We start from the raw sequence: 18,975 nt of genomic DNA, 5'->3' as shown, positions 1-18,975 counted from the left end.
AAATGTGTCTTATGACCTGACAAAGTAGTAGTGCAAACGGACTCTAGTGGTAAACATAAACATCTTTATTCAAAGATGTATGTGTGTGTGTTTATCGTAATCAAATTAACATAACTTAAAGCTATTTACTACGAGGCAGGAAAGAATGGTAGCCTACTCATTCATTCAATATAAAAAACTACTAATTCAATAAAAGACAACCAAAGCTTTTTATTCTCCATTTAATCTCATGTATTAAGGGATGAACAACATTATCACTTATAATGGAAGTCTTCATACAGATACACAGTAGGCTATGGCAGTACATTGCAAAGTCAATACATTAATAAGGACCATGTAAGGTTTTTTCCTTCTCACCTTTAGAGAATGAAAACAATACACATCAGTATCTGAACAGAGATAAAAGAGGAGGAACCATGTCCAGTGTTCTTTTCAAATACTTATTTGGGATGACAATAATCAATTATCATGGACAGCAGTGTGTATCATGAATTACTCTACACAGAAGGAAGAAAGAAAACCTGTATACTCTTTTGATATACTCTATACTGCATGGCTCATACTGTATTTCTACCAAAAAACAATGTGATTGTGATTTACAACAATTGTGTATTTGTATACACACAACATCCAGCTTACCATGAAAAAGCCAAAGAGAAATTGCCACCCTATTATTATCAGGAACTTTTGAACTATGAAAAAATAGCATGGTAGTCCACATGTCAATGCATCCCCCATTCAGAATACATTCATTTAGTAGTCTATGGCAAATCAAAAATCACTTATTTTAATTTAAAACATAATTTACACTACTACCTTCTGGGCAAAAATGTGTTGAATCAACGTTGTTTCCACGTCATTTCAACAAAACAATTATATGTGATGAAGTTGAATCAACATGGAAAACGGATTGGATTTTGCAAAAAGTCATCAACATAAGGGACTTTCGTCTTTCTTTCATCCAACTTTTAACCTAAAGCCAATGACATGGTGCAATGTTTTGTTGATTTCACATTGAATTCACGTTAGTTGACAACTCAACCAAATGTCAATCAATAATAGACGCTGAACTGATGTCTGTGCCCAGTGGGTATATTCATTCTTCCATAAACTCTCACTGTTTACACGCAATACACACTTGCCGAGGGTGTGCAAAGGGGAGGGGGGGGGGTGGGGGGGGGGGGGTTGGGGGTTGACTTCTTTATGATGAAATTAATTAGAAAACAATATTTTAATTTTTTTACATTGGTGCGTCCTCCGAAACACAAACCAACCGAGTCGCACTGCTTCTTGACACAATGACCGCTTAACCCGGAAGCCAGCTGCACCAATGCGTCGGAGGAAACGCCGTACACCTGGCGACCGTGTCAGCGTGCACTGCGCCCGGCCCGCCACAGCAGTCGCTAGTGCGCGATGGGACAAGAACATCCCTTCCGTCCAAACCATCCCCTAACCTGGACGACGCTGGGCCAATTGTGCGCCGCCCCCATTGGTCTCCCGGTCACGGCCGGCTGCGACAGAGCCTGGACTCGAACCAGGATCTCTAGTGGCACAAGAAAATAATATATCTAAGAATTTGTTTAAAGATGTTTACATAAATAGTTTCCCCATTTAAAAATGGTCACATAATAATAAAAAAATAAACATGGCAAATAATTGAGCTCTTCTTTTCCCAACTAGTGTCTCTCTCCCATCATTCCCACAACTACTACAGACATAATATATATATATATATTAATTTTTTATCTGAGTGCTGAAGAGTCAGGAAGGTAGCCTGGATATTAGTCTGTTTCAGCACTGCTCATATTTATTGTCACTTCACTGGTCTGTTTTACAATGCAGTTGCAATGGAACTAGCAACAATTGAGCTGGTTTGCTGAAGCAGAGTAGAATCCAGGCTGTCTGGACATCTTGTCGGACTGTGATTTTGGAGTGTTGGTGGGGCAGAGGTCCCAAGCTTTATGATTCTGGATGATCCCTGGTTATTAGACGATTGGTGCTGATCTGTCATTGGTCACTGTAGGTCTCAGTTTGACAGTGGCAAAGGGATTCCCACCTCTGGAAAATATTTAAATAACACATTGTAATAGGTGAGATCCTTATGATTTTGTATTCACATTTCCCATCAAAATCAATCCATGTGATAGGTTATAAAGTTATAACAGAGTTATTATATGACTTACCCCAGAAAGGGAGACTTTCCAACCCCATTGGGTAGAGAGATCTGTTTACAAAAAGAAAGAAAGAGAAACACTTAGAAGTCAAGATACATGCTGTGCATATTTACTACATGCTGCAGTTGTAAGTGTGAAAAGGTTGTTTCTAGTTGTCTCTAGTCTGACAGGTTGGATAAGGATGTCAACTGTCAACACACACAGTCGTTGTGTCACTCCTCAGTGAAGAACTCTGGGACGGAGTGTACCATGACCTCATGCTGGGTGTCAGGAATCTAGAATGTCTAGAAAGGCCAGCACACAGCACACCTCTAGAAACACCTCTTCTCTGAGTAGATGGAAATCTTATTGTAACCCTAAACAAGTGAGCGTGATTAAGATAGTTTTAAATGAGATGGTGAACTGATTACATAGCTATGTTTTAGGACGTATGAACGTGTATCTATCTAAGAAAAATTATCTGCACTCTCAGAAATTAAAGATTTCTGATGACGGATGAGAGTAAACAAACCCTCTCCAAGTTGTGTTCATTTTGTATCCTTATCTGATGTTTTGAAGACCCAATCTAACAGTGGATTAGGCTATAGGCTGTTAAGTTTTTGTACTGCACAGGAACACTGCTGTAGTAGGCCTATTCGAAATACTTCAGGACATAACCAAATCAAATCAAATCAAATTTTATTGGCCACATGCGCCGAATACAACAGGTGCAGACATTACAGTGAAATGCTTACTTACAGCCCTTAACCAACAGTGCATTTATTTTAAATAAAAAAAGTAAAATAAAACAACAACAAAAAAGTGTTGAGAAAAAAAGAGCAGAAGTAAAATAAAATAACAGTAGGGAAGCTATATATTTACATTTACATTTTAGTCATTTAGCAGACACTCTTATCCAGAGCGCCTTACAGTTAGTGAGTGCATACATTATTATTATTATTATTATTTTTTATTTTTTCATACTGGCCCCCCATGGGAATCGAACCCACAACCCTGGCGTTGCAAACGCCATGCTATACCAACTAAGCTACATCCCTGCCGGCCATTCCCTCCCCTACCCTGGACTACGCTGGGCCAGTTGTGCGCCGCCCCATGGGTCTATATATACAGGGGGGTACCGGTGCAGAGTCAATGTGCAGGGGCACTGGCTAGTTGAGGTAGTTGAAGTAATATGTACATGTGGGTATAGTTAAAGTGACTATGCATAAATAATTAACAGAGTAGCAGCAGCGTAAAAAGATGGGGTGGGGGGGCAGTGCAAATAGTCCGGGTAGCCATGATTAGCTGTTCAGGAGTCTTATGGCTTGGGGGTAGAAGCTGTTGAGAAGTCTTTTGGACCTAGACTTGGCACTCCGGTATCGCTTGCCGTGCGGTAGCAGAGAGAACAGTCTATGACTAGGGTGGCTGGAGTCTTTGACAATTTTGAGGGCCTTCCTCTGACACCGCCTGGTATAGAGGTCCTGGATGGCAGGAGGCTTGGCCCCAGTGATGTACTGGGCCGTACGCACTACCCTCTGTAGTGCCTTGCGGTCGGAGGCCAAGCAGTTGCCATACCAGGCGGTGATGCAACCAGTCAGGATGCTCTCGATGGTGCAGCTGTAGAATTTTTTGAGGATCTGAGGACCCATGCCAAATCTTTTCAGTCTCCCGAGGGGGAATAGGCTTTGTCGTGCCCTCTTCACGACTGTCTTGGTGTGTTTGGACCATGATAGTTCGTTGGTGATGTGGACACCAAGGAACTTGAAGCTCTCAACCTGTTCCACTACAGCCCTGTCGATGAGAATGGGGGCGTGCTCAGTCCTCTTTTTTTTCCTGTAGTCCACAATCATATCCTTTGTCTTGGTCACGTTGAGGGAGAGGTTGTTATCCTGGCACCACACGGCTAGGTCTCTGACCTCCTCCCTATAGGCTGTCTCATCGTTGTCAGTGATCATGCCTACCACTGTTGTGTCGTCAGCAAACTTAATGATGGTGTTGGAGTCGTGCCTGGCCATGCAGTCATGGGTGAACAGGGAGTACAGGAGGGGACTGAGCATGCACCCCTGAGGGGCCCCCGTGTTGAGGATCAGTGTGGCAAATGTGTTGTTACCTACCCTTACCACCTGGGGGCGGCCCGTCAGGAAGTCCAGGATCCAGTTGCAGAGGGAGGTGTTTAGTCCCAGGATCCTTAGCTTAATGATGAGCTTTGAGGGCACTATGGTGTTGAATGCTGAGCTGTAGTCAATGAATAGCATTCTCACGTAGGTGTTCCTCTTGTCCAGGTGGGAAAGGGCAGTGTGGAGTGCAATAGAGATTGCATAATCTGTGGATCTGTTGGGGCGGTATGCAAATTGGAGTGGGTCTAGGGTTTCTGGGATAATGGTGTTGATGTGAGCCATGACCAGCCTTTTAAAACACTTCATGGCTACAGACGTCAGTGCTACGTCATTTAGGCAGGTTATCTTAGAGTCCTTGGGCACGGGGACTATGGTGGTCTGCTTGAAACATGTTGGTATTACAGACTCAGTCAGGGACATGTTGAAAATGTCAGTGAAGACACTTGCCAGTTGGTCAGCACATGCTCGGAGTACACGTCCTGGTAAACCACTACCCTAACATTCCACTAGAGGGCAGTCTATGTCCAGAAGTGAAGGCACAGGGGCAGCTATGCGAGAGGCCCAATGGAGTTGCTTACATCAGAGACCATTAAACAATCTGGCAGCGACAATAACAAACACAAAGAGCAAAGTCACCCCTCCACAACCACACGATCAAATGGAAGGATAGGACTTCTAGGAAGGAAAGGGTGAGAGGTTGGGAATGGGGAGAGCAGAGGGGGGAGGCAAGGGGGAGAGAAAGGGGAGGGAGGGATGCAAACTCTATTATGATAGCATCCCTAACAACAGTGTATTTCTCTTAAAGCCCTGAGGCAGCAGTTCCAGCACACAAAGGCAATGAGAGGAGAGAGAGAGAGAGAGAGAGAGAGAGAGAGAGAGAGAGAGAGAGAGAGAGAGAGAGAGAGAGAGAGAGAGAGAGAGAGAGAGAGAGAGAGAGAGAAGAGATTACTCGATTACTTCATTCTCAATCCAGCGCAGGTCCTAATTGAAGCTGTGTGGATGAGCAATATTTCTGTGTAGGCCTATTCCCCCCTTGTCCTCTGTCCTTCCTTCCCTCCCTCCCTTTATGTCTCCCTCCCTCCATTCCCTCCATTCCTGCGCAGAGACAAAACCAGGCAGGGAGCATTTTTTACATTCCAGGTAGAACCCTTTCCACAGAGAGTTCTACATGGAGCCCAAAAGAGTTCTTCATGGAACCAAAAAGGTTTCTACCTGGAATCAAAAAGGGTTCTCCTATTTGGACAGCTGAATAACCCTTTTTTTCTAAGAGTGTGGCAAACAGAGGTTAAATTAACACACAACCTCAAAACCAATTATCAGTGGCAGCATCAAGACATTTAGGCCCTGTTTCTATCATAACCTAGCTTAATGTGTGCCTGGTCTTGGGAGTACTTTCCTAACTAGCCCAGGTGAAAATACACAAATAAAATGTCATCCACGTTAGGTCATCCAACAATAAACCTGAGGAGAGTGTGGAGGTTTAATGTTCACCCTAAGGGGACCGTTTCCCAGCATGTGGGCTGATAGACAACATCAAAATCAAAGTTGGTCAGACGTTAAAGTGGGCTGCTGCCTGTACTGTTAGGTGTGGAAGGGATGACTGGGTTCTGACCGTGTTTTTGGGTGAGGGTGTGGAGGAGCTGACAAGTCTGACAGGGCTACTCTCCTTCCCGTCGCTGTAGTCTGGCGGCGGCAGCAGAACAGGCTCTTCCTCTTCCTGTTCCGGAAGACTGGCCACACTCAGACAATGCACTGGTGTCCCCAAACTGTAGACATAGACAGATACACACAAACATTAGAACTTTACCAGGTCCAAAATAACCTTGTTTGTACTTATTCTAGACACTTCTTGAAAGCCCCCTAAAGATTTGAGAGGATTGGGTAGTTGTAAGCAATATCATAAGATCATCACATGGTTATATGTGTTTTGGTCTTACCTGTTTGAGATCAGTTGTTCATTATAAGGTCGGCAGTAAGATGAGGGAAACCAGCCCCGCCTGAAACAAACACAGACACACCAAAAATTAGCCAAATAAAACAACAATGAATAACATCATAAAGAAATGAGTTCTTCTCACTTGAAGTAAGCCAAATGTCCCTGAAGGCATGTGAAACACACATTTCGATGATCAAATATATGACAGATTTGTTTCGAAGACACCGTTTCAAGTTGAGAAATACAGAAATAGTTCCCATGCCAAATCCCAAAGTGTGTAAAATGAAATAAAATGGTATAATATCAAATATTATACTAATATTAAACGGGTCGCTTACGGGCTGTTTACTTGGATGTACTAAGTCTCTGTTCTTGACAAGGTGTCACTGATAACTTTAAAAGCTATTTAATTCCCAAAGCAATAATAATGGCTGCCAATGTCAAAGGGTCAGGAAATGGACTTTGCTAATTTGTTTCAGAGGGAAAATGTCAAGGCAGGTAGACTAACGTCTCTGCTTAAAGCACTCTCTCTCTCCCTCTCTCCCTCTCTCTGATCTTTCACCTACATATGAGCACTAATGACTTTAATGAACAGATAGAGAGAGGGAGACACAAGACCAGCCATCAAAGCATGGACACATAATTACCAAGGTGGCTTTGAGCCATTGGTCTCTGTGGCCTCACCCCAATTACCCACACCTGGTCTTCTGAAATACTATTAAATTACCCACAACTCATCTTCTGAAATACTATTCTGAATGGCACAGATACAACTGGTTTAACAATACCATTACTTTCAGACCTGACATTTAACGGCTTAAAAAAACATAATGGGTGCCAATGTTCCACTGCGCTACATTCAACTGGTACCTGGCTCTATCTCCACTGTATTCAGAGATTACAAAATGTAAACAAAGATTTCAAGAAGATGGGTTGGCATGGATGAAATGTTATAATTTTCTCTCCACACTGTCTGTCTGTGTATGAGTAGAAATCACAATCGCCAATTTTTCAAAGGTGTGGTTTGACCAAACTACCTTTCAACAACCCCTCGCCACCCTTTGACACAATATCCTGTTGTGTTTCCACATCATCATTCATCGTTAAATGTCCCAAAAAACTAAAACAAACAAGTGAGGCCACCTTTATAGGAGAGGAAAGCCATGTGTCTCTATGAGTTTAGTCACTCTCTATGGCCTGTAGTTGTGGTAGCTAGCAGCCTTAGGGTGATAGTTTGTTTTAACCTCTACCACTGTGACAGAGTCAGTTCTAACTAACCTCACCTGCTCTGTGGATCTTTGCAAACTGTATTAGCACAGAAGAAATTAACAAACAGAGACCAGGAACAAGTGAAGAGTTTTATTCCAAAATGCTATATATCAATTTTCAGCTAAATAATGGATATATAGCATTTTTCAAAAAAAACATACACATCTAAAATCTATGAATAAAACATCTGAGGACAGTAATACCCATAAGCAATCATTTCTGATGAAAAAACACAAATGTGAAACATTTGTGCATATAGCGTTTTGGAAATAAGCTCTTCAAGTATTGCCACCTCAAAAATGAGAACAATCCCCAAGTTGATACACTTGCGTATTTGCAGAGATACAGTACATTTCCTTATCATTAAAAAGGTGAATACCAACACCTGTACCACAGAAGGAAATTGCTTGAATGTTGGTGCCAACATTGCATAACTTCTCTGAGAGACCTTAGATCTGCATCTGCATCTTCTCCAGGTTAATAAGGCCTGAATTATTGTGTAATAAAGGTGTAATAAATATTTGTAAAAGTGTAATAAAGCTTTGCACTCTTAATACCAGTGACTTCAATAAGCCTTTATAAATGTGTAATAAAGCTTCATAAAGCCACATAAACCCTTAATAACCAGTAAATAGTGATTTACTGCCAGATCTTCTCCAGGTTAATAAGCCTTTATAAAGGTGTAATAAAGCTTCAAAAAGCTTCATAAAGCGCTTATTAACCAGTGAATAGAGACTTACTGCCGGGTATTCTCCAGCTCTCCATATAGCCATCCATCCTTCTCCTCCTGGATGAGCAGCATGATGATGTCACCGTCGTCAAAGGAAAGGAGTGTGTTGTTGTTGCCGGCCGTGTGAGGGAAGATGGTCCTGACCCGTTGCTTCCTGCCCACGTTCAGTCCTGAACCTATCGATACCGACCTGGACAGAGACATACTGCCACTGTCCTCCATACTGCCCTGGTCTGGAAGGTCAAAGTTAATGTTCAATGTTTTTTACTATCAAATTGCAGAAAGACAGAAAGGACTCTCTGAAATACTTGATATTTACAATAGCAGAGTTCAAATTGATACATGGATAAGTATATCAGGGAGAAGACATGGCTTATAGCTAGTGATTTATAACCCTGGTCTAAATGGCTATGCAGAGAATAAAAATTGTATAATTAAAGAGGAGAATTGGTTTTGCAGCAGAATCTTCTGTATAATTTAAACATTCAATAAAAGAAGACATGGAGAACAAACGCTAGATGAAGTAAGAACAGATACATTGGCAGGATTAAAGGGAACATATAGCACAATTTGAAGGGAATTCAGTTGCCGTCCTGAACCTTCTTTGGATTTCTGAATATAATCTGTCGAGCACATGTACTCAATAAGGCCCCGGTGCACAATATCAAATATTCCCAAACAAGACATTACATGTAGATTATGACAGCACCTATAGTTTTATCTCTGTTATCTCTTTTATCCATTTGTATAGGTCAGATTACGAAAGGCAGCATACTTACATGGGGAAGGAGGTGTGGGACTCTGTAAAGCTAAACATAATCTCTGTATAAAATACCAGCTACCAAAACCTGCTATATTTTCACATTTTTGATACAGAGTACATGTACAACTACACACACAATGAAACACATACCCAAACTTCAATCCCAAGACTGAAGCCTGAGGTGTGAGGCTGCAGTAGTACCTGAGTTGTGGTCTGATGTGGAGGTGTATGTTGATGTGATGGAGTTGTGGGGGACGTCCTGGTTGAACATATTAGCCAGTGGACTGATCTGGGCCTTCAGCTGGGGGACTGGTGGGGGAACCATCGAGTCCCCATTGTTCTGATAGAGAAAACATAAAACAGGTTATGTTATGTACATGAAAGTCACAGTACATGCAATGCATCTAGAAGAGCAAATACAATTTATGAGAAGAGGCAACTCTTGAAAACAAGCAAAGAGGTAAATTATTATAGCTTGTCCTTCTCTTGTAATAGCATTGTAACAACAATGTAATAACAGCCATGACATCACACTCTTGACGTCCCACTCACCCTGTTGTAGCGCTCGACGAGAGGCGAGGCTTCTGGGGTCCCAGACACGGGGGTGCGGAGCCCCTTTATCATGGTCATCACTGTGTCAGGGACCTTGGTGGCATCGCTGCATTTATCCTGCCAGCTGGGCAGCTTTACCACCAGCAACTCTTTGGCCTACAGCGCAGATATATTTGACCGGTTATAAAGGTGTAATAAAGCTTTATAAAGCATTCATAACCAGTGACTTATATGGCCAAGTTAGGAGGAGCAGTGGTTACAGTGCTGAACAACACATAGCATCTCAGCCATATCAACCCCAAGGTGGGCATAATGCCTCAAGGGAGGACACACATCTATTTGGTGGATTTGAATCCTGTTGTTGTTGATGTGACTAAGTAGGAAGTAACCCCGCTGTGTATGATGATGTCATATCACTGAGTCTACCTTTAAGACAAGGTTAACTAAGGCCTAAGAAAGTTGATTTACTGTTTAGCGGATGCCCCGCTTCACATATATATATTTTTTATGGTTTTCAACGATTCATTTGATTCATGTGAATCGATTATTTTAAATGATTATTTTTGCCGAAACAAACAATTCACTTTGCCATTGTAGTAGGTGGGATTCTGTTCAATCATGTAAATCAAAATAATAATTTGTGAATTATGAACAGTAAATTGTAGCCTTCCAATTGGGTAATGTGACTGCAAAACTTGTTTTGTAGATACTTTAAATTGATTTGACATTGCAACTCAATAAATGCTAGTCAGCCTGTAAAGTAAACACTTCTAAGGTAAGATAAATATGACAAAACTAGAAAAGGTACATTTTCTGAAGAAAATGTGTGCTTGCAACAGCTTCTAAAAATATTTGTATGGTAGTGGGAGATGTGTTAAAATGTAGAATTTAAGCTGAATAGAAGCTGAAGCAGTTAGTTGTAGTAAGAATATGTCTGATTACTTTAGTAGACTGTTACAGTGCATTCGGAAAGTATTCAGATTCCTAATTTTGTTACGTTACAGCCATATTCTAAAATTGATTAATTCGTTTCCCCCCCTCATCAATCTACACACAATACCCCATAATGACAAAGCAAAAACAGGTTATTATAATTTTTTGCAACAAATATATATACAAAATATATATATATATCACATTACGTAAGTATTCAGACCCTTTACTCAGTACTTTGTTGAAGAACCTTTGGCTGCGATTACAGCCTCGAGTCTTCTTGGGTATGACGCTACAAGCTTGGCACGCCTGTATTAGGGGAGTTTCTCCCATTCTTCTCTGCAGATCCTCTCAAGCTCTGTCAGGTTGGATGGGGAGCGTCGCTGCACAGCTATTTTCAGGTCTCTCCAGAGATGTTTGATCTGGTTCAAGTCTGGGCTCTAGCTAGGCCACTCAAGGACATTCAGAGACTTGTCCCGAAGTCACTCCTGCGTTGTCTTGGCTGTGTGCTTAGGGTCGTTGTCCTGTTGGAAGGTGAACCTTCGCCCCTGTCTGAGGTCCTGTTGGAAGGTGAACCTTCGCCCCAGTCTGAGGTCCTGTTGGAAGGTGAACCTTCGCCCCAGTCTGAGGTCCTGTTGGAAGGTGAACCTTCGCCCCAGTCTGAGGTCCTGTTGGAAGGTGAACCTTCGCCCCAGTCTGAGGTCCTGTTGGAAGGTGAACCTTCGCCCCAGTCTGAGGTCCTGTTGGAAGGTGAACCTTCGCCCCAGTCTGAGGTCCTGTTGGAAGGTGAACCTTCGCCCCAGTCTGAGGTCCTGTTGGAAGGTGAACCTTCGCACCAGTCTGAGGTCCTGTTGGAAGGTGAACCTTCGCACCAGTCTGAGGTCCTGTTGGAAGGTGAACCTTCGCCCCAGTCTGAGGTCCTGAGCGCTCTGGAGCGCTTATTACATTTTTTCATATAAAAACTTTAATCCCTTGCCTTATTTTTCAAAAAATGAAATCCGTTAAACAGTAAATCTACTTTTTTATGGACTAAAGGACTAAATGTTAACTAAAGGACTAAACCCCTTATGTGCAGTACCTTCTCGTGGAAGGCGGTGACATGGTAGGAGAACATGCAGTGTTTGTCGACCAAAAAGCAGAATCGTCTCTTCTCCTCCAGGAGGGCCTCTCTGCAGCCGTCAGCGATAAACTTCTGCATGTCACTCTGCCGCGACGAGATGGTCTTCATATACTGAGGAGAAGAGGAGGGGAAGAGGAGGGGACACAGGTCAGTAAGGGTTGGTTGAACTGATGGGGGTCATTAAGTATCTAAAGGGGACAGGTCAGTACTGGGTTACTGACAGGTGTACTGTTAACTCTGCGTGTACAGTATATGTATGAGATTGTCTCCAGATACTGACGAGAGGACACAGATGGAGACTGTTCAGTAAGGTTGTAATTGCATGCTCAGAAAAAAGCGTCTTGCTTAACTGTTCAGGAATAACTAATGAGCCTTCTAATCAAAGTCCCTGCTCTGTCTGGCTTCATCTCATCCCCTGTTACTCCATCATCCCTATCCTGTAGAAAATCAATCACCCCGTTGAAAGAACCTGTGGCTGCGTCCCAAATGGCACCCTATTCCCAATGTAGTGTATGGTCAAAAGTAGTACACTTTATAGGGAATAGGGTGCCATGTGGGAAGCAGGACACACTCCTTCCCAGGGAGTGACTGAGAAATGAAACACCCTCACAAAGCAGACCACGGAACCTGACAACACACACAGACAAAGCTCAGCTCTTCTTTGAAACAACTCTCTCCCCCTGTCTCCTCCCCTATCTCTCCACTCCCTTTTTCTGGTTGTCATGACGACAGTGAAAGCCGGTTAGTCTCTAGGGTTGTGGTGGTGGTGTCACAGACCCTCCTTTAATGTTTAGCCCAGTCTCTCTCACCCCCCCCCCCTCTCTCTTTTGCTCTCTCCCCCCCTCCCCTGTCTCTCTCTCTCCCCCCTCCCTCTTCTCCCTACGATGGGGCCACACCGCCTAAACTATAGAGCTTCATTTCTACTGCAAACAATCGCTGGAAGACTGAGAAAGACAGAGGGGAGGAAGAGAGGAAGAGAGAGATACGGAGAGAGAACCATTTCACTGTACTTGTGCATGTAACAAAAACGACTTGAAACTTGAAACTTGAATTGAGCTCAAGTGTTGCAGCAAACCTGTACGGGTTTGAAAACGACGGATTTGTGGGCAAATTTCATTAAAGACATTCATGCATGACTTGGAGAGAGCAGGATGTTACCTTTTCCATCCATTTCTATATTCTGACAACTGAACCACAGAAGATCACAGTAGAGGCAAAACTAAATATACTCTACAGTGTGATACATGACACTAGGAAGTGTGCATGGGTTGGCCCTTAACTAGTCTCATCAACAGGTGTCATATTCATAGGATAATTACAAACCATTCACACTTCATAAGAGGAGGGGCTGGAGTTTCTCTCCACATAGTAAGACACAATACAATACTGTCTATTAGTTTCTCTGAGATAAAACTAGATTACAGCCCTCTTTTCAGAGAGTGCCATTCATAGGCAAAGTGAATCTACATACTGAAACAAAGATGGTTAATAACAAGATAACCACCCAGAAGCCATTAAAGAGATCATGATCGCTGAATAGAGAGCGAGACAAGATTCTACTCTTCAAAACCTTCAGTTAGCTAGCGCTTCTCGGATTTCAGTCAGAACAATAATAAATAATGTGTTGCAGCTCAATATATTGGGCCCCTTCCTAAAAATAAACCCACCTCATAAACTGACACTCATCAAAGTCGGGCCGGTGAAACCAGTCAATAAAATAGGAGTGGAAGAGGAGTTATTGCACAGGCAGCCTTGTATAAAGCAGAGCCAGAGTGGGTTTCATCAACAGACAGCATCTCCTTGGCCCCATCTATCACCTTGTCCTATTGATTTACTAAAGAAGTCTATGTTTAATGTATACTGTGTTAGGAAGACTATTACTGTATATCCTCTGATTCCTGTAAGTGGCTAAATATGCTACCAGGCACCCCTTCAAGTCTACTCTATTTGAGTGGACATTATTGACTATAAATGCTTCACCCATTCCAAGTCCCACTACACCCTACAAAGCCTTTCAGTGAGTGTATACTACCAACCAACTCCAGACCACAAACTCCTAAGTGCACACTTCATACTCCAGAGGGGGCTGTACCCTTGGCCAGTCAAGGGTACAGAGTAAAATCCTCACGCAAGAGTGTACAGTGCTAACCACTCCTCACATTCACTACAACACACTCTCCATTCTAATGTGATGACAGGCATTTGGTCCCTTTCGATGATCCTTCAGTGTTGCTTTATAGGTGAAGGGCAGTGGTGAAAAAAGTACCCAATTGTCATACTTGAGTAAAAGTGAAGATACCTTAATAGTAAATGACTTAATTGCTAAAATATACTTAAGTATCAAAGTAAAAGTAAAAGTATAAATAATTTCACATTCCTTATATTAAGCAAACTAGACGGCACAATTTTCTTGTTTTTAAAATGTACGGATAGCCAGGAGCACACTACAACACTTAGGCAATCATTTAAAAATGAAGCATTTGTGTTTAGTGAGTCCACAAGATCAGAGGCAGTAGGGATGACCAGGGATGTTCTCTTGATAAGTGTGTGAATTGGACTATTTTCCTGTCCTGCTAAGTATTCAAAATGTAATGAGTACTTTTGGGTGTCAGGGAAAATGCATGGTGTTTAAAGTACATTATTTTCTTTAGGAATGTAGTGGAGTAAAAGTAAAAGTTGTCAAAAATATAAATTGTAAAGTACAGATACCCAAAAAAACTACTTAAGTAGTACTGTAAAGCATTTTTACTTAAGTACCTTGCACCACTGGTGAAGGGGCACGGCAGTGACGGCACTCCACTTTACATTAACACAAAGAATCTGCCCGCAGCTATAGGTGTGGTGGTATTGTGTATATTTAGTGTTCATTTCCTTTCCACCCGCTCACTTTTATGTAAATTTTTTCCTCCTTGAGGTGTGTGGCAAGATCAAGGAGCCAGCTGGGCCAATGATATTTCCTATTCTCAAGACATATTTCATAAATGTTTTTCTTTGATATTCTCTATGGATTATTGCTCCATGCGTGCAAATCATTTAAGCGATAATGCCCTCGAAGCCAGTGTTTGGAGGATATATTGGCATAGGTCTTGTTAGGTCCGAACAGAAGTCGAGGGCCGGCAAACCGTGCCAATATATCCTCCAAACACCGGCTTCGAGGGCATTATCACTTTTATAAAACGGGTTACCAACATATTCAAATACTTATTTACATATTTTCATAAAAACATTTATTTTGATGAATTTATTCATACTATATCATCCTTCCACAATATATAGTCCGGACACAAATCTAGGGTTGCTACTCAAGCCGGCTGGTTGTTCGTTCTATTGGTTTGGTTGCCAAGAGACGCGACCCAGTCGTTCAGTCTTTTTGTTCTGTATCTATGGACGCGACCCAGTTGTTTCTTCTAAAAGTTCCATTACCATACTGTCTGGCAACGTTCTTATCCCTTGCTTGCTAGCTAGCCAACTACGGCTAACTTACAGTTACGATGAACAGAACAGCAAAGTACTGTAGCTGCATTTGCGTTTGTTTAAGCATCCATAACAATGAGCTAATGATGCACGATTTCACCTGGCGTAGAAAATGTGCTCTCTCGTCAGGAATCAATCAATCAAATGTATTTATAAAGCCCTTTTTACATCAGCACATGTCACCAAGTGCTATACAGAAACCCAGCCTAAAACCCCAAACAGCAAGCAATGCAGATGTAGAAGCACGGTGGCTAGGAAAAACTCCCTAGAAAGGCAGAAACCTAGGCAGAAACCTAGAGAGGATGGGTGGCCAGTCCCCTTCTGGCTGTGCCGGGTGTAGATTATAACAGTACATGGCCATTAAGGCCAGATTTTTCTCCAAGATCTTCAAACGTTCAAAGATGACCAGCAGGGTCAAATAATAATCACAGTGGTTGTAGAGGTTGCAACAGGTCAGTACATCAGGAGTAAATATCACTTGGCTTTTCATAGCCGGGCATTTAGAGGTTGAAATAGCAGATGTGGTAGAGAGAGAGAGTTGAAAACAGCAGGTCTGGGACAAGGTAGCACGTCCGGTGAACAGGTCAAGGTCAGGACACTTGTTCAGAGGAGCTAGCCAACAACACAGCTAACACAATCACTTCAAACTGAAGCTGGAAAGACAGCAAACTAGCTGCACTTCGTTTCGTTTTACCTGTTTCTATTGATAGTTCTTTGAATATATCCATAAAAATGATGCCAGCTGATTCCTGATTTCGAATGGCTGAGAAACGCTGCCTGCCTGTCTGTCTCATCCCAACTCCCGACACGTAAAGCTGGAGATCAAATTTTAATATTGAAACAATGTTGCAAATGTCGAAGAGACAGACAGCAAGGTTTATACAAATCTCCGCTGTTGAAAACTAAATGTTAGTCTAAAGGAAATGTGAGATAATGTCTAGATGCTTTTTATAGTGGAGATCAAGTATAAATTGCCTGGCTGGGCTGATGTGGATTGCGCAGTCAGATGGAACATAGTAAATAGGCATTTTAACGTCATAGATTTAGCCGGTGGTAACTTGTGGAACAGACACCGGCTGGAATGCGGTTTTAACCAATCACCATTCAGGATTAGACCCACCCGTTGTATAAGGAAGTCCATAGAAGCGTTCAGCTTTGTTTATGTAAACAAAACAAGACAACCATGGCAACCAAGAGCAATAATGTTCTGTCTGGTTTTTATATTGATACTGGACACATAAACCAACAAGTGGTTCTGGATGAGGGTAAAGTCAGGTGACTGTCTGTTATAGTGCCCTTTCTAGCCATCTGAGAAACTCACAGGACCTCAAAGGAACTCAAGCACATGCTCACATCACCAGAAAAAACAAACTGGACACCGATCCACTTCTCGCTTGAAAATGGAGAACATTCATTAAGGGACTTTTCTGACCAGCATACCCATGGTGCATTGAGTGAACAGCTGAGTCTGATCACTGCGACCCCAGTGAGATAAGATGTTTTTAGTCTCAACTCGTTCCTCTTGTTTAATTAAGATCTGGTTCTAGTCTCACCTCGTTCTCCTTGATTAATTAAGATCTGGTACTAGTCTCACCTCATTCTCCTTGATTAATTATGATCTGGTTCTAGTCTCACCTCGTTCTCTTTGATTAATTAAGATCTGGTTCTTGTCTCACCTCGTTCTCCATTAATTAAGATCTGGGTCTCGTCTCACCTCATTCTCCTTGATCTCGTACTTGGTGACATGTTTCCCCTGGCTCTTCTTCTGCAGCTTCTTCAGGTCCATCTGAGAGCGCTCCAGAGAGTCCTGCTTCAGCTTGTGCTCCGTCTGGTACCGCTTGAATGTGGCCTGGATGAGAGATACACAGGTTAAGATAAGTTTGATGTAGAGGTGGAGAGGACTTTTACTGAATGCAAGGATAGGGGATATTGAGGAGGAGAGAGGAGACCATAATTAAGTGTGCACTCACATACCTGCATACGTAGACATGCAGACACGTACACACATGCACGCTCACACACATACTCCTTGCGATTAGATTGTCCCTTGCCAAAGTCCTATAGTGGTCAATGTACTTACAGTCATATATTTGACGTCCATCTCTGTTTTCCTCTCCAGCTCAGCAATGATTTCTTTGTGGAACCGCTTAAACTGAACAGAAAGAATCCAGTTCAAGTCGATATATAAATGTTTAACAATACCATAACCATGGCAAGATGGTGACATCAGAATAAGAGTTGTGTGGCTGAGCCAGAGGAATGTAGCTGTGATAATTGCTTTCTAACTGAGGGGAATTCCAACAACAGGTATGTTTTATCTACCTCTCCAAATAGTTCAACATTGACTACTTTCTCCTTCCATCCCACTCGCAGATATCTCAGAAATAACTAACCATGCTTCGTTGGCATCTTGCTTTACTTGGAGCCCAGTGAAAGACAAGTAGAAGCCTTGTAAGGCTAGTACAAAAGCTTTACTACAGTGCTGAATTTCAATAAAATATGTAATACATGTATACTGTAGTGAGAACACATTTTATTTGATCATATCTCTTTTTATTACTGACCAATACTAGAAATATTCATAATTCAAATCATCTTAAATTCAACAATAATCTAAGTTTCAAAGTTTATTCACCACGTTCATAGGATACAACAGCTATAAAAGAGTACAGTTTAATTCTTACTTGAGAGCTCTTTCCCATCAATGCAGTGATAATAATAATACTATATATAACAATGAAAATATAGTAGAAAACACAAGAAGTACGATAAAAGTTAAAGAAACACGAGAATGCACCTGCTTCAGTCTAGAATATCTGTATTGTATAGTATTGTAACTTAGACGTAGTGAGTGATTGGAGATGATACTGTCTAAGAGCTAGTTGTGTCTTGCTCTTGTCACAGTTACAACACCAGTGACACCAACCAGAGTCACTTGACTTCTTACAGGTATGCCAAACCTCTCACCCCCAGGCCTCAACAAGAGACCCAACAGACAGAACAGAGAGCACAAGATGAAAGGAATGGTCTCAATGACAAGAAAACGAACAGTTGTCTTGTGTCCGGGTGGGATTTCTCTCTAGGCTTTGTTGTGTTCTGGACATGTTTAGAGGATAAAGGAGGCCTGTTAATGACTAAGTCACTGTGAGAAAGAGAGAGTTGGCGTAGCGGACTATAGATGTGTGTGGACATGAACATCCAACGCAGGTCAAAGAGAATGGTAACTCTTGACTTCAGTCTGCCACTTAAATTAGCAATTAGATGGTAAAATGGTCATTACATAACAAAAAACGACCAAGAGAAGAAGTGACAGTAGGTCAGCAGGCTAACTTACGTTCTCCTCCAGCTCCAGGTGAACCTTCCTGTGCACCTCTGAGATCTCCATCAGAACCACACCTGTAGAGAAAAGATCATATATCATATTATACAGGTAGCTGCCAAAATAAAGGAAACACCAACATAAAGTGTCTTAATAGGGTGTTGGGCCACCAAGAGCCAGAACAGCTTCAATGTGCCTTGGCATAGATTCTATAAGTGTCTGAAACTCTATTGGAGGGATGCAGCACCATTCCTCCACAAGAAATTCCACAATTTGGTGTTTTGTTGATGGTGGTGGAAAACGCTGTCTCAGGTGCCGCTCCAGAATTTCCCATAAGTGTTCAATTGGGTTGAGATCTGGTGACTGAGACCAGAGTGGTTATCTAGAATGTAGTCTACCTGTGTTGCTGCTGTCCTGACACACATGTTCAACTCTAGTGGAAACTGATGGAGTTGGGTCAGAGGGTTGTTGATACTGCCGCTCCTCTCTATGTATTTGTGCTTCTCTCTGCTGCACGTATGAGTCAACCAGACCAAATATTGATGATGATGTAGGTTAAATCAAGTGTTATCAAGTGTGAATCAAATGTTATGCTGTACTGTTGATATT

At 42.1% G+C, this 18,975-nt stretch overlaps 1 protein-coding gene across 1 annotated transcript in view; it reads right to left on the bottom strand.

Moving 5' to 3' along the window:
- Positions 1 to 204: 204 nt before the first annotated feature.
- baiap2l1a (BAR/IMD domain containing adaptor protein 2 like 1a) overlaps positions 205 to 18,975 on the bottom strand; it is a 35,474-nt gene continuing 16,703 nt past the window's right edge. The window contains exons 4-14 of the mRNA XM_084142292.1: positions 18,382 to 18,443; positions 17,128 to 17,199; positions 16,762 to 16,896; positions 11,532 to 11,684; positions 9,521 to 9,676; positions 9,170 to 9,308; positions 8,216 to 8,438; positions 6,208 to 6,267; positions 5,883 to 6,036; positions 2,184 to 2,224; positions 205 to 2,058 (exon numbers count right to left, since the gene is read on the bottom strand). Of these exons, the coding sequence (XP_083998418.1) occupies positions 1,986 to 2,058; positions 2,184 to 2,224; positions 5,883 to 6,036; positions 6,208 to 6,267; positions 8,216 to 8,438; positions 9,170 to 9,308; positions 9,521 to 9,676; positions 11,532 to 11,684; positions 16,762 to 16,896; positions 17,128 to 17,199; positions 18,382 to 18,443 (1,268 nt within the window). The 3' untranslated portion in view covers positions 205 to 1,985. The remainder of the gene's footprint in view (positions 2,059 to 2,183; positions 2,225 to 5,882; positions 6,037 to 6,207; positions 6,268 to 8,215; positions 8,439 to 9,169; positions 9,309 to 9,520; positions 9,677 to 11,531; positions 11,685 to 16,761; positions 16,897 to 17,127; positions 17,200 to 18,381; positions 18,444 to 18,975) is intronic.

This window comes from Coregonus lavaretus (assembly GCF_964263955.1).
Source record: "Coregonus lavaretus genome assembly, chromosome: 25".
NCBI classification, from domain to species: Eukaryota; Metazoa; Chordata; class Actinopteri; order Salmoniformes; family Salmonidae; genus Coregonus; species Coregonus lavaretus.
This window is presented reverse-complemented; position numbering and strand designations above follow the sequence as displayed.